The sequence below is a fragment of the Mustela lutreola genome, chromosome 4 (assembly GCF_030435805.1).
Source record: "Mustela lutreola isolate mMusLut2 chromosome 4, mMusLut2.pri, whole genome shotgun sequence".
In the NCBI taxonomy this organism is placed as follows: Eukaryota; Metazoa; Chordata; class Mammalia; order Carnivora; family Mustelidae; genus Mustela; species Mustela lutreola.
Window position 1 is genome coordinate 90,990,795 of NC_081293.1, and position 19,246 is coordinate 91,010,040.

At 41.5% G+C, this 19,246-nt stretch overlaps 1 protein-coding gene across 7 annotated transcripts in view; it reads right to left on the minus strand.

The window, feature by feature from the left end:
* Positions 1–631: 631 nt before the first annotated feature.
* The window catches only part of TAF5L (TATA-box binding protein associated factor 5 like), a 32,612-nt gene continuing 13,997 nt past the window's right edge, over positions 632–19,246 (minus strand). For 5 of the 7 annotated variants that reach the window (XM_059170532.1, XM_059170527.1, XM_059170530.1 and 2 more), the window contains 2 exons: positions 11,361–12,085; positions 632–5,227 (listed from right to left, as the gene is read on the minus strand). In XM_059170532.1, the coding sequence (XP_059026515.1) occupies positions 4,430–5,227; positions 11,361–12,085 (1,523 nt within the window). In that variant the 3' untranslated portion in view covers positions 632–4,429. Of the gene's footprint in view, positions 5,228–11,354; positions 12,086–19,246 lie in introns of those variants that run through there. The other 2 variants (XM_059170533.1, XM_059170534.1) reach the window with 2 other exon arrangements.

Below are 19,246 nucleotides of genomic sequence, written 5' to 3' on the forward strand. Positions count from 1 at the left end.
CACCCTGATATGAGGAAGTGGTGTTGCAACATGGGGGCTTAAGTGGGTACAAGAAGAATAAATGAAAGAAGATGGGATTGGGAGGGAGACAAACCATAAGTGACTCTTAATCTCACAAAACAAACTGAGGGTTGCTGGGGGGAGGGGGTTTGGGAGAAGGGGGTGGTATTATGGACATTGGGGAGGGTATGTGCTTTGGTGAGTGCTGTGAAGTGTGTAAACCTGGTGATTCACAGACCTGTACCACTGGGGATAAAAATATATGTTTATAAAAAATAAAAAATTATATTAAAAAAAATAAACTATAAAGTCAAATCAGTTTTGCTTACTCTTGCATTTCTGCCCCCTGACACAATGTCTGATCATAACAGATACATAGTTAATATAAAGATACCTCTTTAAGGAATTTCAGAATCATGGGAAAGTATCTAAGTTGTTCTTCAATGGGTCAAACTGCCAAGGAACATCTGGATTCCCCAAATTCTATAATGAAGATTTTCTGTTTACCATAAAGGAGTTTCAGACTTATTTGGTTGCTATATAGGTGTCAATAATATGAATCCTTGCTGTGGGCTGGGCATAGATATAATGGACACTTTTCTAAAACATGCAACTGAAAGACAAGTTGAAGTACAGACTAACCTTTTAATCCATATATTTAAATACCAATCTGGGTAATAGCAAAATTAGAAGCCTACATATTCAATGGATTTTTTTAATACAACCAAGACATTTTTAATATATGAATAAAACAAATGAAAAGCTAGTAATCACAGCTATCCTTAGAAGCTGGATCTTGAATATATAAAAAAATTTCAAATTGATTCTCATTTCATTTCTATTTCTTACTTTCCTTTGTTTCAACGTTCTCTTTCTTTTGGCCAGCGTACTGCTACGTTGAAATTACAGTCAGGTTTTTCTGAGCCTATCAGCCTACGGAATTTCAAGAGGTTTGTTTTTTCTGTTTTGTTTTTGTTTTTGCTTTTTTTCCCCCTGCACCGTATATACATTGCAGAGATTTATCATTGTGGTTCATAATAATTGAATATTTTCAAGTTTCTTTTAATCATATATTGTTTAAGTTTGTTCTCACTGCCAGTTTCTGATCCTGCTAGATGCTGCTGATTTACCTGGCAAAGGGAAGCGTGAGTCATAACTATTGCCAGGAACATTTAGCTACTAGTAACCTCAGGCCACTCTTTACCTGGTACTGTGGGAACGAGGGGAGACAAGAGCCTGGGAAAGGGCATGAACTCTGGAGCCACACTTCCCAGATGTAGATTCTGGCTTCATTGTTTACGAGCTCTGTGACCCTCTGGCAAAGTGACTTACTCCAACAGGGCTTAGAATCCTTGTCTTCAAGATGCAGACAAAAATGGCATTTATCTCACTGGGTTGTTATGGAGATAAAAAGTTAATTTTCATAAAGCTCATGGAATGATTTCTGGTAGATAGCACTATCTACCAGAATTACTAATTCTTTGGGGAGGCTCTCTGGTAGATAGATAGCACTATCTACCAGAAATCATTCCATGAGCTTTATGAAAATAACATACATATATATATGTTATATATTCATATTTCCTTTTTGGAGGTTGTTGTTCCCTCCACCCCCCAGCAAAAAAGGTTTTTCTGGAGCGCCTGGGTGGTTTCATAGTTAAGTGTCTGCCTTTGGCTCAGGTCATGATCCCAGAGTCCTGGGATCGAGCCCTGCATCAGGCTCCCTGCTCAGCGTGGAGTCTGCTTCTCTCTCCCTCTGCCTGCCGCTCCCCCTACTTGCACTCAAACTCTGTCAAATAAATAAATAAATAAAATCTTTAAAAAAATAAAAAATAAAAAAAGGTTTTTCTGTCATCAGGGCTGTATCCTCCAGCTTGAACTTGAGGATACTGAATACAGAACTTCTACGTAACACATCCAAGCTATGGGACCGTTCCACGTTGTGTATAGATAATAGAGCTTCTCTGGGCTTTGGCTATTTCATCTACAAAATGGTAGTATCACCAGCCCTATCCGCCTAACAGACTTGCTCTGAAGAGGAAATAAAATGCAAGACAGCAACCTGAAGAGCATGTTCTTATGCATCCTTGTGGCCATAAACATACATATTTACCCCTTATGATAGTTCTAAGATTCTGGGAGCGTTGTGAGGGGCATTCTATAAAGTTAAATTATCCCACACTAAAGTTAGTTCAACAAAAGAGGCCAAAGATGCAGAACATTAAGAGGCTGAATTCAAATGACAAAGTATATACATGATCAATCATTTGAAGACTGAGCAACCTAATACATTTTTGTGTTCAATTAAAAAAATTTTTGCATTAAAAAACAAACACAAAGCCTTTCCAAATCATCCAGGATTCAGTGGTATTTTCACTTCTGAGAATGATTAGGCCCAATTTAGGGATTTTATTGGTTCTAGCAATATACCAGACAATTTAACCTAAGAGTTCACTTATTGTAGATAAGAACACATTTGAATTCTATCTGGGCTTCTTCCCTGCACACTACGTGGAAGGGAAAGCTGGCTGAGGAACTAACGGATCCTTCTTACAATATTTCAAATACATCAGTTTTTATGAATGAGAAACATTTCCTATTAATCAGTATCTAAGGCTCAACTGAGTTTTTTTTTTTTTTTTTTGGCATAGAATTCTAGAGTCTTCCTTTAATTTCCTCATAATCCTTGGTGTTCTTGCCAGGAAATTTTGTTTCATAGTACATTAAAAAAATTCTGGCATCATTTAAATTTTTGAACGAGTCTTTTATCTGGAATTGTTTGAGAAAAAGTTTAAGTTAATTATATAGCAGAGTTCTTAAGCCCCTTAGAAATTTTATAATGGGGATCATTAAAGAAAACCAGAAGTGGGATCTTGCCAAATTAGTCTAGATGGTAAAATATATGTTGTCTCCTGTTGGCAACTGCCAATCTTGGATATATAAACAGTAGTAAATGTTACCAATAATTCCTGTGAATGCCAAGAGGAATCAAAGTAAGCCGAACAGAACACAGGAACAGGTGGGAGTGCCCCTGAGTTGGGGCCAGTTTGGCCGACATGATTGGCTATTATCCCCAAGAGAGGTGGGGGGCACATCACCCAGGAGAGGCCACACACCCGCCTGTCCTCATGGTTTAAATGAGATGACAACACTTTTTTTTTCTTTTTTTGGAAACTAAATACATTTTAATAGAAAACAAAATACAAAATAACTCTTTTCAGAAAACAGAAATATTTAATCCTTTTTTCCACGAATTTGAACTCGCTTTATCCTCAAAGCACAGTTTTGGATGCGTGCGTATGTACTTACGATTTGTTTCACAAAGTGTTCGTTAAACCGCTATTGCAATGCAGGAGGTGGGAGCCAATGATGGCAGGAGGAAAAGACGTTGAGAGCCTCACACCTCCAAATAAATGGGCATTTGGAAATTTCACATCTTCTAATTCTATCTTTTGACTTATCACTTCCAATCCTTTTCATTTCTTTACTACCATCTGTCCTTTTGGGGGGAGAGAACTGTTCATACAAGTGCAGCCGTGAGGAACCTCTTCCTCTCCCACCATCACTGCGGGAGCCCAGGACTTTCTCAAACCAACCCTCCCCCCGCCCGCCCCACTTCTAGACATGTCAGCCGGAGTGATCCATCCATCACCCAGAAAGTTTCCCTTTCTCCCCAAACACTGTGCTACCCAATTCTCTGAATTCCCTGAACCTCAAGATTCCAAGTATCACAGCCAGTGCCAGGAGTAAAACCTGAAAGATGAGAGCAGAGAAGGCCCCTCTGCCAGTGCTAGGTTTCCTCTTCTCAATAATAATAATAATTATAATTATAATAATAAAAAATCCTGGTTCTCTGTAATTATGGAAAAGGAGAGACTTTTTGCCAGGATGATCCCTGCCCCCGGTCCTAGTTCCCAGCCCCGCCTTCCTGCACCGGTAAAGATCCACCCCGCACCCGCCGACGGAGCAGCCGTGAGCAGGTGGCACCGCTCCTCCTAAGGGTGCCCCATGACCATCCTGGGACCCAAATGCAGCACCCGGCGGCGAGGTAAGCAGCATCTCTTACGCGCGGGAAAATGAGACAGAGACACGAAGGTGCTCACACAAGGACACGAGCGGGATCTTTGTGGGAACTCACAATCTGACCTCTGGAGCCTCTTCCTTCTCCATCTCATGTCCAATCACAGCACCTTCCCCCTCCGGTCCTTCGACATTATGGGGGAGGGCAGCGAGTGAAGGGGTGACGAGCTCAGGATGTCTGCATGGGATGGAGGTGGGGGGTGGGGGGAGCAGGGGTCAGAGGAAGAAGCAGGGAGTCTTTCACAGTCAGTCAGTGATTCGATCTCGATGTGTCCTAAGACTGGCAGCCTGGAGGCTTTCCATGACTGCCCCAGTCCCTTACGACAAAGATTAAAAAAAAAAAAAAAATTTAATGTTCCTGATTTTCTTGTGTGATTCCAGTCACTAGAAGGAGGTTGCAGGCCATGAACTGCACGCTCAGCACGTTGCTCATCTGCCCGGTGTACACGCCCACGAGTTCGCCCGAGGAGCCGTCGGCAGGTGCACTGCAGTGCGTGTTCCTGATGTCCCAGACGCGCACGGAGTTGTCCATGGACGCGGACGCGATCAGGCTGCTGTCCGGGCTGAAGGTGAGGCTGGTGATATTGTCCGTGTGGCCCCTCAGTTCTTTATAAAGGGTCCCAGAGGCCAAGTCCCATAGCTTCAGCCGCTGGTCCTCGCCAGCTGATGCCAAGTACTTACCGTTAGGAGAGAAGGCAAGAGAGAGCACGGGGCCGCGGTGGCCCGTGAAGAGCCTCACTGAGTTGCCCTGTTGAGCGCTCCACAGCCGGACAGTCTTGTCGGTCGAGCCCGTGGCTAAGTAGTTTGAATTAGGGTGGAATTTGACACAGTCCACATCTGCCAGGTGTCCGGCATATATTCTCAGCGGGTACGTCCGATCAAATGACCACAACCTTGCGGTGCGGTCATGGGACCCGCTGGCAAAGTACAGGCTATATGGGCTAATGTCCAGGTCCCACACAGGGTAGGCATGTCCTTGGTACAACACAGTGTTGGTGAAACTGCTGAGGTCCCAGTACCTAATGGACATGTCTTCAGAACAAGAGAGCAACCCTGAGCTGTCTGCAAGGAACCTTGTGCTGTATACTGGTCCACAGTGTCCCCGGAGGATCTTCATCTCTGTGCCCGCATTGTCATCCTCATCATCCTGGGGACAGTGGGGGGAGGGGCAGGTGGCAGAGAGACACACAAGGGAAACATGTTTAGTGGTCTGCCATGAAAACCAAACAGTCCAGCAAAAAGAAAAATAAAGAAAGAAAGAAAAAAAAAAGCCACTACTTAGAAATAGCCTCTGACCAGTAGATGACAGTGGTCTTGTCCTTAAGGGCGACCCCAGGAAAACAACTCACAATTGCACAATGAAACACAAAGTCTCGTGCAACATTGTCTTCCTCAAGTCCATCTTGTAGCTAAGACTCAATCAAATCAAAAGTACACAAATGCCAAGCTATCATTACATGGTAACGACTGTGGACCTTACTGTCAGGCTGGGGGGGGACAGGTTTCCAAGGCTGCTTCAAAGATCACCCATGGTCACTTCCACTGTTAATCCTGACAGACATCATTTGGAAAGATTTACTGCCGAGTTTACATTAAGTTCTCAGATTCTTTTATTCTGTGGGCTTGTCTTCATCTGCTGGTTTTAGCTGCTTTCTAAGCCACATTGCTGTTTCGGCTCCACTAAGAAAATTTCTGGCATGTTCATTACTCCCATGAGTGGGGTCAGTGATGAAGGTAGACATGGTCTCACTTTAAAATTTACATGAAACTGTTGTAAAAGGTTAGCCAAAATAATGCCTGGACGTATCAGAACAAACAGTAGACCAGAAAGGTGCAGTTATCAGCAAGCAACACTCATACCGTGTGACCAGGCATAAACTGCCAGTGTCCAAAAAGAAATAAAGATGAAGTTTTAAAACTGTGACTTTCTGGAGGGTCTCAAACATTTTCCCAAGTGAGGCATGGGTTCAGAATGGCTTTAAACAAGCCGAGTGACTCATGGGATTCTTGGAACTAAAAGTGGGGACAGAAAAGAAGACAACCACTCATGGTACCGAGGGAGGGAGTCCTCCTACCTCACCCTCTTCCCCACAAGGACAGTATCTCTGTTCAAAATCTGTTTTCCCTTCATTCCCTCACAGACAAGCTCCTTAACACTACAGCTGTCTCTACCCAAGAATTCACAAATGAAAATGGGTTTTCATTAAATGCCGTAAGGAGGAGTAAGAAGAGTCCTGAACCAATCGGCTTTGTTAGCTGAGATATAAATATGTCTGTGGGCCTTAAGTTCCTGTACAGGAAAATCGCATCTTTTTAACTCCCATTTGAAAACTATTAAATTCAAAATAAAACAAACGCCTTCAATGTGTACAGATTTCAGAAAAAGTTAAGAGAAAATAAACATTGATGTCCATGAATATTCAAAATGCCTATTCCAGACACTCAACATTAAAAATACATAAGCATTTGGGAGCTTAACGTTCTACCGCGTTACCAAGAATATTAGTAATTTTCCTTTCAAAAGAGGTTACGACAACACTTCAAAATTTCAAGGATGACTCACTGCTGTACACCAGAAAGATTATATAAAAACTGTGGGAGCAAAAAACGACCCCAGATGAATTACACCAAGGCCCTTTGGAAGTGAGTGGTGGATTAAAGGGCACGTTACCATCTCTGGGGCTTAAGTGGTCTTCGTTTGGAACAGGCAGTTAGGGAAGCGGGTCTTCAGCTCCTTAGTGGGGACCTAAACAGTGCGCTCAGAGACGGGATGAGGGGGGTGTGCCAGGAGTCAAGCTGGCACTTCCCAGGGGTCTTGATGACTGTCTCGAGCACATGGACAAGCGCCTGGTGGACTCTATGGACCAGGAGATGGGGAAACCAGAGTATTCATGCTGGCTATCGCTATCAGCTCTTTGCCAGGACCACAGCTTAAAATAACCCAGCCACATTTTCTTCTGTGGCTCAACCCAGTCCCACAAAGGCCTCAGCACAGAGCTAAAACTCTGAACAAGTAGCTGATTCACACATGCCCAGCCCCAGATTCTCTCTTCCTTCCATGCTCACAGGGCAAAACCCCAAATTCCCTACAACTGACTGAATACCCAAGAGTAATGGGCATGCGTCCCAAATATGAATTTTTAATTTGTCAAGTATATTTGTGTCATGATAAATAATACTATGTACATTATACAGCATGCATAAAGAAATTTAAAAATAGTAAGAAAAGTAAGTATAAAAAGACTTTCAAAGCTTATCTTCTGTACCCCTGTGCCATAGTTTGCTAAGCCCTGCTTGAGACTATGGAGGCCCTAAAAATCTCAGACTTGTTACAGATGTCTGCTCCTGGACTAGGGGGTTCAGAGTGCCTCAGCTCAGCTCCAGGGTACTTTTTGGGGTCTGAAATGTAGCCTTGGGCTGTTGTCCCAACATTAGCTTCCAATGGAACTGAAAAAAATTATATCTGGCTGGGTTTGGGGCTGAGTTAAGACTTGGAAGCAAGTGGGGGGTTGCTCTCTCCAGGAGAGATGACGGTGGCCTGAACTAGAAAAGGCGGCTATTGGCTAGCTAAGCTGAACATGTGTTGTAAGTGTAAAACACACCAGATTTCCAAGACTGAGGACAAAAAAGGAGAATGTAACAGATTTCATTAATAATCTTTTAATATTGCTTACACGTTGAAATGATATTTTGGCCATACTGGATTGAATAAAATACATTGTTAAAATTAAATGACTCTTTCTTTTTACTTTTTCCACGTGGCTACTAGAAAAATCAAAGTTACAAACATAGCTCACATTATATTCCTCTAGGCCAGCACAGACCTACAGGACCATTTTATATACAAATCACAGAACTGAGTATTATACAACACTGACTTCTTTACTTTTGAAACTTAAAGACTGCTGGATTGGGGGAAGGCTCACTAGCCAGCGCATGGACCCAATACTGGTGCTGTAGTGCTGGCCTAGGAGGGCGGGAGGAAGGCAGTGATGAGGGTGATCATGAACACAAACCTGAAACGAAGAGCAAATCCTTGATTTGGTATCTGTGGTTTTGCCATGTTGCTCACATATTAAAAATACATAGTTACCAATCAATGAGGGTAAAAGTTGGACTTCATTTCCAACTCCATTTAGTGTGGAACAGAGGATGGAGGGTCTCAGACAGGATGGGGGCTACTGGTCCTAGCAGGAGGTGGGTCACTGCTATGCCAATTAATAGCATTTCAAAGGTTAATCTAGAAATATTTTTAAGTTGCAGATATCAGAAGGTATAGGGCAGTGCTGTAGATCCAGTTTTATTTGGCTTAATAAAGAGAGAAAATTTCATGCCCTCATAGAAGCTTTTGATTACTGTTTTTTACTTTCTAAAACGGAGATATAATTCATGTACTATAAAATTCACTCTTTTAGGAAGTATACAGAATTATGCAACTTTCACCATTCCCTACTACAGAACATTTTCATCAACTCAAAAAAGAACCTTTTACCCATTAGTCACTGCCTCTTTCCCTGTCCCCAGCCCCTGGCCACCATCAATCTGCTTTCTGTTTCTATGGATATGCCTATTCTGGATATTTCCTAGAAATGGAGCCATATAGCATGAGGGCCTTTATGGCTGGCTTCTTTTACTTAGTTAGCACAATGTTTACAAGGCTCATCCACAACACAGCATGTCTCATGTAGATGCACTCCTTTCTACGGCAGAACAATATTCTATTGCACGGATATATCCTATTTTGTTTATCTCTTAATCAGCTGGCTGACACTTGGGTTGCTCCCACTTTTTGGCAATTATGAATAATGATGTTATGAACATTCATGTACAAGTTTTTGTGGGGATATATGTTTTCAATTCCTTTGGGTATATACCTGGAAATGGAATCCGTGGGTCTGGTCAGTATTTTAAATACTCACTAGTAAAACATTTTCTCCACTAATTTATGTGGCCACTATTCCTTCAGGAAGATTAAGGTAGAAGTTGCAAACTGGCTTTTTAGTTGGGTTTTCATGTGGTTTCATACTTCCTACCATCTCTTTGATCCAGGGAGCTTTAAATGTTTATAGTTACCTGCTTGAATTCTACAGGTATGTGAATTTGTGACCTTTGCACTAAGAATTTCTATTTTAATTGTGAATCCTATCAGGAAAACAAAAAGTCCATGTTCTCATTGAAGAAATATTAAAAACTAAGTACCAGAACTGATTTGTACCTTGCTTTTCCCCAAAATGTTCCTTATCAGGAACAACCACCACACTCCCATTCCCCCCACCCAAAAAACCCCAAATCAAAAAACCCAAAGAACACCCCCCCAAACCAAAAACCATCCCCCCGAACTCCATCAACAACAAAAACTTTTGTCAACTGCTATGACAAAATGGGTGGGGGATTTAGAAATCCCAAACAGGAAACTCCTAGACAACATGAGAAGAAGATTGCAACTGTAGTTAAAAAATGAAACAAAAGTTTCTTCACAAGGAAAGCAGTTCCTTTATACTGTAGCAGAATCTACAGCACTTTCAATATGGACAACTGGGACTACATCAGGAAGATACTTAAACAAAGTATCTTCTTTTGGAGTGGAACAGCACCTCCTACCAGAGCTCTTCTCTCCTTGGTCTGGGCGCTCTCTTCCTGCTGCCACTCCCCTAGCTCAGGCCACCATAATCCCGAGTACAGCCTGTGCCGAGCTGCTCCCTATGTAAGCCCTCCCAACTCTAGCCTGCTTGAATTTCTCTCACTTCCTGGCATCCATCATGTTATTCTTTACTTCTGGGTCTTCAAATGCATACCTTCCAAAGTCTGGAAATCTTCACAGAATAAGTCACAGAGCTAATTTTCAGTGGTAGCCAGGGTAGATAGAGTCTTAAACATTTTTTTTTTTTTTAGTCTAATGTTCTTTCCCTATTTGTATCTACCTTTCTGTCTTTGCTGTTTTCCTTTATATTAATTTGTAATGCTGAGAATAATCTCCAAACACAATGTCAGTGGAATAAAGTCAGTGGAAAAATATTTTTCCTTGTATTTACAGAAAGTTGTAAATGAATGATGGCAGTATCCTTCAGTCGTATGTAAAGAACACTCAACGGGCTAGAATTGTCTCCTAGGAAAACAAATTTTAAAACTCAAATACATGTGCAATAAAAAAATTTTGGAGGGTACTAAAAAATCCTAGAAATCAAAGTATGTACATTGGAATGTAGGCCTTTTACTCATCACAACAAACTCCTCTAATTATATTGTCGGAGTCACAAGAAACAAAAATTCAAGGACCATGCTAACTGGAAGGTGACTAAGAAAACAAGAATCAGAAAAAAGGGCTTATTTTGTGCATCTAATATTCTTGGTATCCTTGAATGTTGGTTTTTTGTGGAAATTAACTTGAATGTTGGTTTTTTGTTTGTTTGTTTTGTTTTGACTCCTTGATTTCTCTACCCCATGCAAATAATTTTCCATTGAAAGTAACCTGAGGCAGAGCTACCTGAATTTCAGTGGTGAGATGACAAAAATATTCTCACTTTTAGCTTTCGTAGGGCCATTCGCAGGGGAAGTTAACTCTGTGAAGTTCAATTTTCTCTCTCTTTGTGCAACTTTGTGACCTGAAATGCAGGCCACTCGGCCTGCCCTTTTCAGTAACCACCCCAAATCATTACACTGACTGATGGATAAAATAGCAACTACACTTCCTGTGCACTTTTCAAAATGGGGCTGGGGAACATCCTGGAGCACATGAAGCCAGAAGACGTGCCCTGGCCTCAGGCCGGTAACACCCCATGCTGATGAGGGGAAGAGCAACCGGTGTTCTCGTTCATTACTGCTGATGAGACTGGCAAGTGACAATATTCATCACAATTTAAAATGCAGATCCTCTGACCCAGTAATGCTACTTCTAATTATTTATATTCGCATAAATGTACACACACACACACGCACATGCACACACGCACACACACACACACACACACACTTAGGGTAAATCTTAATATTAGCTAAAGGTCTTTAATTAGGCTTAGCAGTGTTATCCATATTCAGACAGTACTAAATATTGACCAATCATTAATAATGTTCTGTTAATGTTGTTAAACATAGTTTTCATCTCTTCCAAGGTTAGGCATGAGGAGGAATTCAGCGGTTACAGGTTACATGGGAATTAGTCTGGCCTTAGCTATACAATGGAGGAAATAATGAAGTCCATTCTCCACAAGAGCTGTCATGTTTGGTAAGAATTCTAAGCAAATTAATAAGGCAGGTGTAGGGAAGAAAAATGATATTCATACCTCCTCCTCCAGAATGTCACAAGCCAAGTGGATGCGGGACACGTCTACTGGATGGGGTTCTGATTTTAACTTCTTGGATCGTAAACTCCACAGTTTTATACAGGAGTTGTCAAACCCCGCAGCAAGCAGCTTGCTATCTGGGGAGATTTCTGCAGTGTTCAACAGCTGCTCTGTGTTATAGAAGGCATAGAAACAGATGGTGGTGAGGGAGGGAGGGCCATCTTTGACGCGCTTAATGCTCTCCTGCAAGACCTCCAGGGCAGCCTCGTTCTGCAGAATAGGGGCAGGCATGTCAGTGGGCTCGAGGCCACTGCTCTCACTCCGAGAGGAGCTGCCGCTGGCGTAGAGCTGGTAATCTGTTCTCTTGGCGGGCTGCACGTCAAGATGGATATGTAAGGTGAGGACTTTGCACAGGGCGGTGTTGTTGTCACTTTGGAGGTAGCGGATAAGGTAGTCGTAGCTGTCTTCCTGGAGACGGACCACGTACTTGTTATCTAGGAATGCTCGAAGCTTGAAGTTAGACAGGATGTCCTGGATGGTTTGAGTGGTCTGTAGCTGCTCAATGACATCCTTCTGGCTAGCGTTCTGCAGAAACATTCCATGGAAGCGGCTGTAAAAACTTTCCACTGTGCTCTTCGGACTATTCTGGACCAGGTTGAGATGGAGGTAGACAAAGAGAGGATAGAGGAGAGGCATCACTTCGTGGCTATGCTGGGAATCAGAATCTATAATGGAAAAAAGTGAGGGCTTTATCATCGGTATAATTTCAAAGAATAATGTGGCCCTCCTGGGGAGCCCACCATCACACAACACATTCTGGTCAGTACTGCTGATTGAAAGAGAAGCCCAACATAAAATTATGGGAACTCAAAGTCCACGCCTTTTGACCGAAGAAGGAAGAGCAGGGACTCTGAAGTCCAGCAAACCTGGCCCAGAAGTCGACCACAAATCAGGAATTTGATGCCCAGAGAGGGCAAGTGACTCGCCTAAGTTCTCCCGACACTTCACGGCTTGTCTCCAGGTCTTCAAGGTTCACAGTTTCTCCCCAACACATTAGTGTTTCTCAGATTGGGAGGCACAGACCTCTGAGGGTCCGTAGTTATATTCTTGGGAGACTGTGAGTTCTTCACAGAAACTTTTTGGTTGGATAATTTCTAAAAACAATGAACAAAGGCATATTCATAATTATCCGGCTGGCCATGAAGCAAGGACTGACATACGATTTTAGTGCTCTACTTTGTTTTTTGACTACTTTTGGCCTCCATCATCCGACAGGATTATCAGAATACTTATTTTAGTGAGTTCATGGGCATGCCTGGCTACCCGGGCCTGCACGTCCTAACACTAAGATGACAACACTCACCCAAAACTGTCCCATCTCTGCCAGTGCAGTCATTTTGATTAGGTTGGCTAAAAAAGTAAAACTACTCTTCTGCAGTGATAATTACAAATGAGACATCTTCATGTCATTAATGCTAAGCCATTTACTGATTTGAGACTTGAACACCATATGACTACGTGACTGAGGATGTTCCCAAGTGTCCAGCTTTAGCTGCCACAGGCGAGTGAGAAAAGCACAGAGGTGTATGTGATGCCCAAGTATGTGAGGGCGGGGAGAGCTGTGATGGCGCAGAGGTCTCACAGCCACTCCACCTGAGGCCAGCAGGGGCAGCAGGACTGACGCAGGGTGCAAGCACCTTGGGAAGCTGAAGCGAGACTAGGTTGTGTCACAGCCATGGGGACTGCCCCCATGCCCCTGGGGAGCAGCAGGTGAGTTCTGGCAAAATCTATCCGTTATATTCACTTGCTGTTAATTTGAACTTTATTGCTTTTGTGGTTTTGCTTGTACTTTGTGAGTTTTGGTTTCATACAGAAATACAGTAACCATAAACATTTTATATCTTGTGTAACGTTTGTGCATATTTAAGTAAATTAATATCAAAATGCTTTAATCAGCACTTAGTACTTCTGCTAGCATTTTTTTTTTTCCCCTTCATGAAAAAGAATCCATCTATGGCTCAAAATCAGGAACATTACATCAGGGAACCTTGCCTCCCCAATTTGATGATGAAAGACCCCAGCATGCTCCCTCTGCCTAATACCCTACTTCACTTTACCGCAGGTGAATTAAGTGCATAAAATGTGTATTTTAGAATAAATTTGTCCCTACTTAAAGACATATTTAGCAAATGAACTTAAATTACAATGATGCTTCCAATAAACTTAAGACTGTTACCTGGCCACTTTAGGCTCCTCATGTCTTTAATAGGCCAAGAAGGGAGTTACGATGCTGGCTGGGGTGACTGATCCTAACTACCAAGGAGACACTGGACTGCCAGTCCACAGCTGAGGTAAGGCAGAGTATGTCTGCACTAAAGGAGATCCCCCAGGGCATCTCTTTGTATCATTCTGCCCTGTGGTTAAGGTTAATGGAAAGCTATAAAAATCGAATCCAGGTAGGACCAGTAATGGCCCAAGACTCTTCAGAAATGAGATTTAGAAAAGAAAGAAAGAAGGAAATGAGGTTTGGATCATCCTATCCAGTAAAGAACCAGGACCAGCTAAGGTGTTTGCTGAAGGCAAAGAAAATGCAGAATGGGTAGTGGAAGAAAGTAGTTAAATACCAGCTATGAAGTATGTGACCAGTTACAGAAACTAAGATTAATTATTTAAGTTACCCTCCCTATTTTATTATGAATATGTGTGTGTATATATTTACACATATCTTTGTTTCCTTCCTTCTTTGTTCCCTTATCAGGTACATAAGTGACCCTTACTTTGTTTCAGAGTACTTAAGTTCTGTTAATACTACACCATAGTATTTGAGTTACAGGATATCAAGGAGAAGAGTAAATCATCTAAGGACTTTGCTTTCTCTTCTGGGGAAGGGATTCACGCATTTTTGGTTGTATCCAGGAGAGCTATACCATGTTAGGTGGATTAAAGACCTTGTTAATTGTTATCTGGAGATTAAGTATGGTTTAAGGGGATAGAGATGGGTACCAAATTGAACTGGGGGTAGACCTGGGGATGGTTAATTCTGTGTCATCTTGGCTGGGCCACAGTGCTCAGATACTTGGTTAAAACAACATCTAAATGCTTCTGTGAAGGTAATTTTTAGGTGTGGTTAAGATAAATCAGCAGACTTTGAGGAAAGCAGATTACTCTCCATAATGTGGGTGAGCCTGTCCAATCAGCTGAAGGCCTTCTGAGAACAAAGGCCGATGTCCTCGGAAGAGGGAATTCTGCCAGCGGATTGACTTTGGGTTAGAGTTGCAGCTCTTCCCTGGGTCTCCAGCCTGCCTTCCTGTCTTGCAGATTTTGGACTTGCTAGTTTCCATAAGTACATGAGCCAATTCCTTAAAATAAATCTTTCTGTTTATACATCGTATTGGTTCTGTTTCTATGGCGGATCCTGACTAATTCAGATTTTGGTGTTTCCTTAAATACTATAATTCTTTGGAAGACCTTTGGAAAAAATTTTTCCCCAAACTAATGAAAAAAACCCCAAAACCCCAAAACTCAACCCTTACCAATTACACAATGAAGGATTGTTTGCAATTCCTTAAAATCTTAGTTTTAGGCTTCTTTTTCAAAATAAGAGGCATTTTATTTTAATAAGTCTAGGGAAAAAATCCCCAAAACAAAAAAATGCAACCCAGCCACCAAAAGATAGGGCTACATTACTTTAAACTTACTGTAATTCACTGTTGTTTCAGCTCAGTTTCAAAATTGTTTAATTGTTCTCTCTCGTCTGAAGAGAACAGCATATCAGGTATAAAATAAAATTTTGATCAACATATTCATTATGTGGAACAAAGACTCACATAAGACTTAATTCCCATTTTTAATCTCGTTTCCTTGAAATTGTAACATATGTTTTACATTTTACTGAAAGTGTATTTGCTTGAAATACATTTTTTTCTAATTTCAAAAGAAAATGTCCTCTGAAAAGTGCGCTTTTCCTTCCTTCTATCCATCTAGCCACCGGCAATGTAACAAACTCCTACTTAGTGCCACACTCTGCTGGTGGTGTAAGAGGAAGTTTTTCACAGAGTTTGCAGAAATTAGTAGTGAAAAGGACACTACATTAAATGTAAACCAAGCTTGTCAGTCCTTGTTCTCCTGCCTGTCTCTGTAGGGTGGACCCCACTAACCCCACACCCCTGTCTTTTGTTCTGAAACCTCACACTACCCAGCTCGACTATTTAGCTCCCTTCCCTTTCAGGCCCCTCTTCCTCCTCTCATCCCTCAAATACTCACTTCGTTTCAAGGACGAACACTGAGCATGTGCTTCCTGTGATCCAGACACCTGACAACTATTGTAGTGTCTAAGGATCACAGACTCACACCCAGCTCGATTCCAAAGTCTATGCTCTTCCTACTATGCCTCCTGAAGAAAAGGGCCCAGAGCAACAGGTGAGCTCACAGAATCTCTCACCCTCAGATAACTTACAGAGGAAAGACAAACTTAAGGTACTACAGCCCGAGATGCTGTTATTTTCCTCGTATCTTCCTTTGAGATAATTATCTCCTAAAATTGGCATTTGTGCCTCCATGAAGCTGATACTGAGTTCTTCATCACAAGTCTGTAACTTTCTCTTAAATACTAGCCTCCAATTTTCTACTACAAGTGATACAGTAGGAGACTGCCATCATGATGTAAAAAACAACCTGATTTATTTCTGCTCAATGTAGCTTAAGTCCCCATTTGTCACAGAGCCCGAGTTATCCTCAACTCTTCCCCCTGTAATCCTGAGCCGTGGAGAGTCTACCTTGGGAATTTTAAGTACGCATTCAAGACCTGGCTTTCCATGGGCACAGCACTGCTGAGCTGTGGTCCTTTTCAGCTTGCTTTTCCAATACTGCAGTGGACTTTGGGCCAACCTCCTGGTCATCCCACTGCTTTCAGACTTGTCTCCTAGGCCTGATGGTCAGGTCGCTCCTCAACCTGGCTCCGGTGCGGCTGCTCTATCTCCGATCTGAAAACCCCATTCTTAACAAGGTGTTTCCTTCGCTGCTCCTGCACAAAGAATCTCTTCCTTTTTGCTCATGTCTTTCCACACACCCCAAATCTTCCTAGTTCTCTTCCCCAGTTTACTGAAATCCAACCCAAACACTGACTTAAATTCTACCTCCTCCTGAAACTCAGTAGGGCCTTCTCTGATACTCCATCCAAACCATGTTCTCCTTTCATTCCACAGTTCCTCTCGTACAAACTTCAGCACTGATCTCATCCTGGCCCGTGAAAACTCTTCCACCATATCTGAACTTTATTTAAAAACTTTTACTTCTAGCCTTCTTAGATTGCTCCCTATTTAGATTAATGACTGTATCTTACACTTTATCTTGGTGCTCAGAAAACTCTTGTTCATTTGACTTGGCTGACTGCTCTTCAGAGGCCTGAGGATAGGGAAAAATAATCCAGGAAAAGCAGTCTGTAAAAACACAAAAACAGGGCAACCTTTTCGGGTCCCCTCCCTCCTCGGGAGCTTTGGGCTATCACTTTGCTATCACTCAATAAACCTTGATAAAAAAATAAATTAATAAATAAATTAAAAAAAAAACCCAAATAAAAAACCCCACAAAATATTTATTTACCCCTCTAAATAATCTGGGTCCAGTGGATTAAAGAATTATAGCAGACAACTTCCTCAGTTTTGAAACAAGACAAAGAAGAAGGTTAACAGATTACCATTCATTAAAATTTGAAGTTCTGAGGGGAGGAAATTATGAGCGAAGACTAAAAAAAGTACCACATATTAGGAAAAAAACGGCATCATCAGACAAAAGGAGTCAACAGCTATTCTACAATAAGAGTTTTACTAAATATTCAAGAAAAATGGCAAGAACCCAAAGAAATAAAAATTTTTTAAAAGATTTTTTAAAAATTTATTTTAGAGATAGCGTGAGTGAAAGAGAGAGCATGAGCAGGGACGGGGCAGAGAGAAAGGGAGAAGCAGACTCCCTGTGGAGCAGGAAGCCCAACACAGGGCTGGATTCCAGGACCTGAGAGCATGACCTGGGCTGAAGGCATATGCTTAACCCACTGAGCCATCCAGGTGCCCCCTTAAGAAATAATTTTTTTTTTTTTAAAGATTTTATTTATTTATTTGACAGAGAGAGATCACAAGTAGGCAGAGAGGCAGGCAGAGAGAGAGAGAGGAGGAAGCAGGCTCCCTGCTGAGCAGCAGAGAGCCCGATGTGGGACTCGATCCCAGGAGCCTGAGATCATGACCCGAGCCGAAGGCAGCGGCTTAACCCACTGAGCCACCCAGGCGCCCCTTAAGAAATAAATTTAAGCAGAAAACTCTGCACCAGGATAAATCACATTAGTGATCAATTAAATGTATTAGTTCTTCATTGTGAAAAGTAATCACAGTTCTGTAATACATTATTCCAACGAGTCTATTTTATAACAACTATGCTTCACTGATTAAAAAATATAAGGGGCACCTGGGTGGCTCAGTGGGTTAATAAGCCTCTGCCTTCGGCTCAGGTCATGATCTTAGGGTCCTGGGATCGAGCCCTGCATAGGGCTCTCTGCTCAGCAGGGAGCCTGCTTCCACCCCTTTCTCTGCCTGCCTCTCTGCCTCCTTGTGATCTCTCTCTGTCAAATAAATAAATAAAATCTTTAAAAAAAATATAAACAAAAACTGGTATGTCACTACAGTCACGGATGTCATTCATAATGAAAGTCAGTCATGACTATGACAAGAGCCAACTCATGCATGAGTACATGGAGGGCATCCCTACTATGATACACTGGAGCTTTACGCTTCTGTCCGTTTCCCTCATTAGGCAGCAGGCAACGCACCAATATGCTCTACTGCAACATCTAGCCCAGCAAACAGTCAGTGCCTGACATAAACACCGGCGGAATGAACGAATGAGAAAGGGTGAGAGAAGCTAGGCATTCCTTCTTAAACTGGCTTCCTCAACTCTAGCATGCAGAGAAGAATTGATCATGGGGAAATGAACATAGTTATATTTTAAAAACAGAGTAAAATGCCTTCCTAAAGATTTCTAAAGATCTAAAGTTAAAAATTAAAAAGAAAACTGCCTAAAGCCTCAAACACCAATGCCAGTGATTACATAAAGCGTTATCTTCAACTTCTTGCTTACCTCTAAATGAAAGATTTTCCATAAATTTAATTTTTCTTTTTTTATCACTACTGGAGATGGAAAGCAGTTGATCACTATTCTGAGATATTTAACACTCATATGATATGAGGATCTTAATAGAACTTCCTTCTTTTCAGTTTAAATATAATAGACTCTTTTTTGCTAAACCTTTAAGCTTCATGATTTTTTCATTTTTATAACAATTTAACAGATGATTCATATGAATTCCATCACTTCAGTAACTCTGAGGCAGGTAAGATAACCCTCTCTATGGTTTATTTTGTAACCATTATTTCTTACTTCTTAACATTTTGGCCATTTTCCCTAGAATACAAAAAATGTGGAATTTTTCCTTTTAAAAATTCAGATCATTATGAGGGTCACGTAAAATCAGGACAACCTTAAGTGATGTAAGATTGAGTATATTATTGTGGTTTATACACTGATTGCCTTATATGCATTTGTGTGTGTGTGTCTCACATACATCTTTACCACTAAAACTTATTATTACCCTGAGAATTTTTTCAAATAAAAAAAGAAAAATGAAATAACCTCAAAGTGTTTTAACTACAAGTTACCACTAACCAATACCTGCTAATTACCCTCAACCCTTTGAGGGCACAGAAAGTTTGTATTTCTTACACTTCAAGGTGTTTTGTATGAAGAAAGCACTCAACAAAGGACTTTGATTAATAATCTGAATCAACATGATCTCCCTCACTGCAATAATCTTTCCAACATTAAAATTATCTGTAATTAAA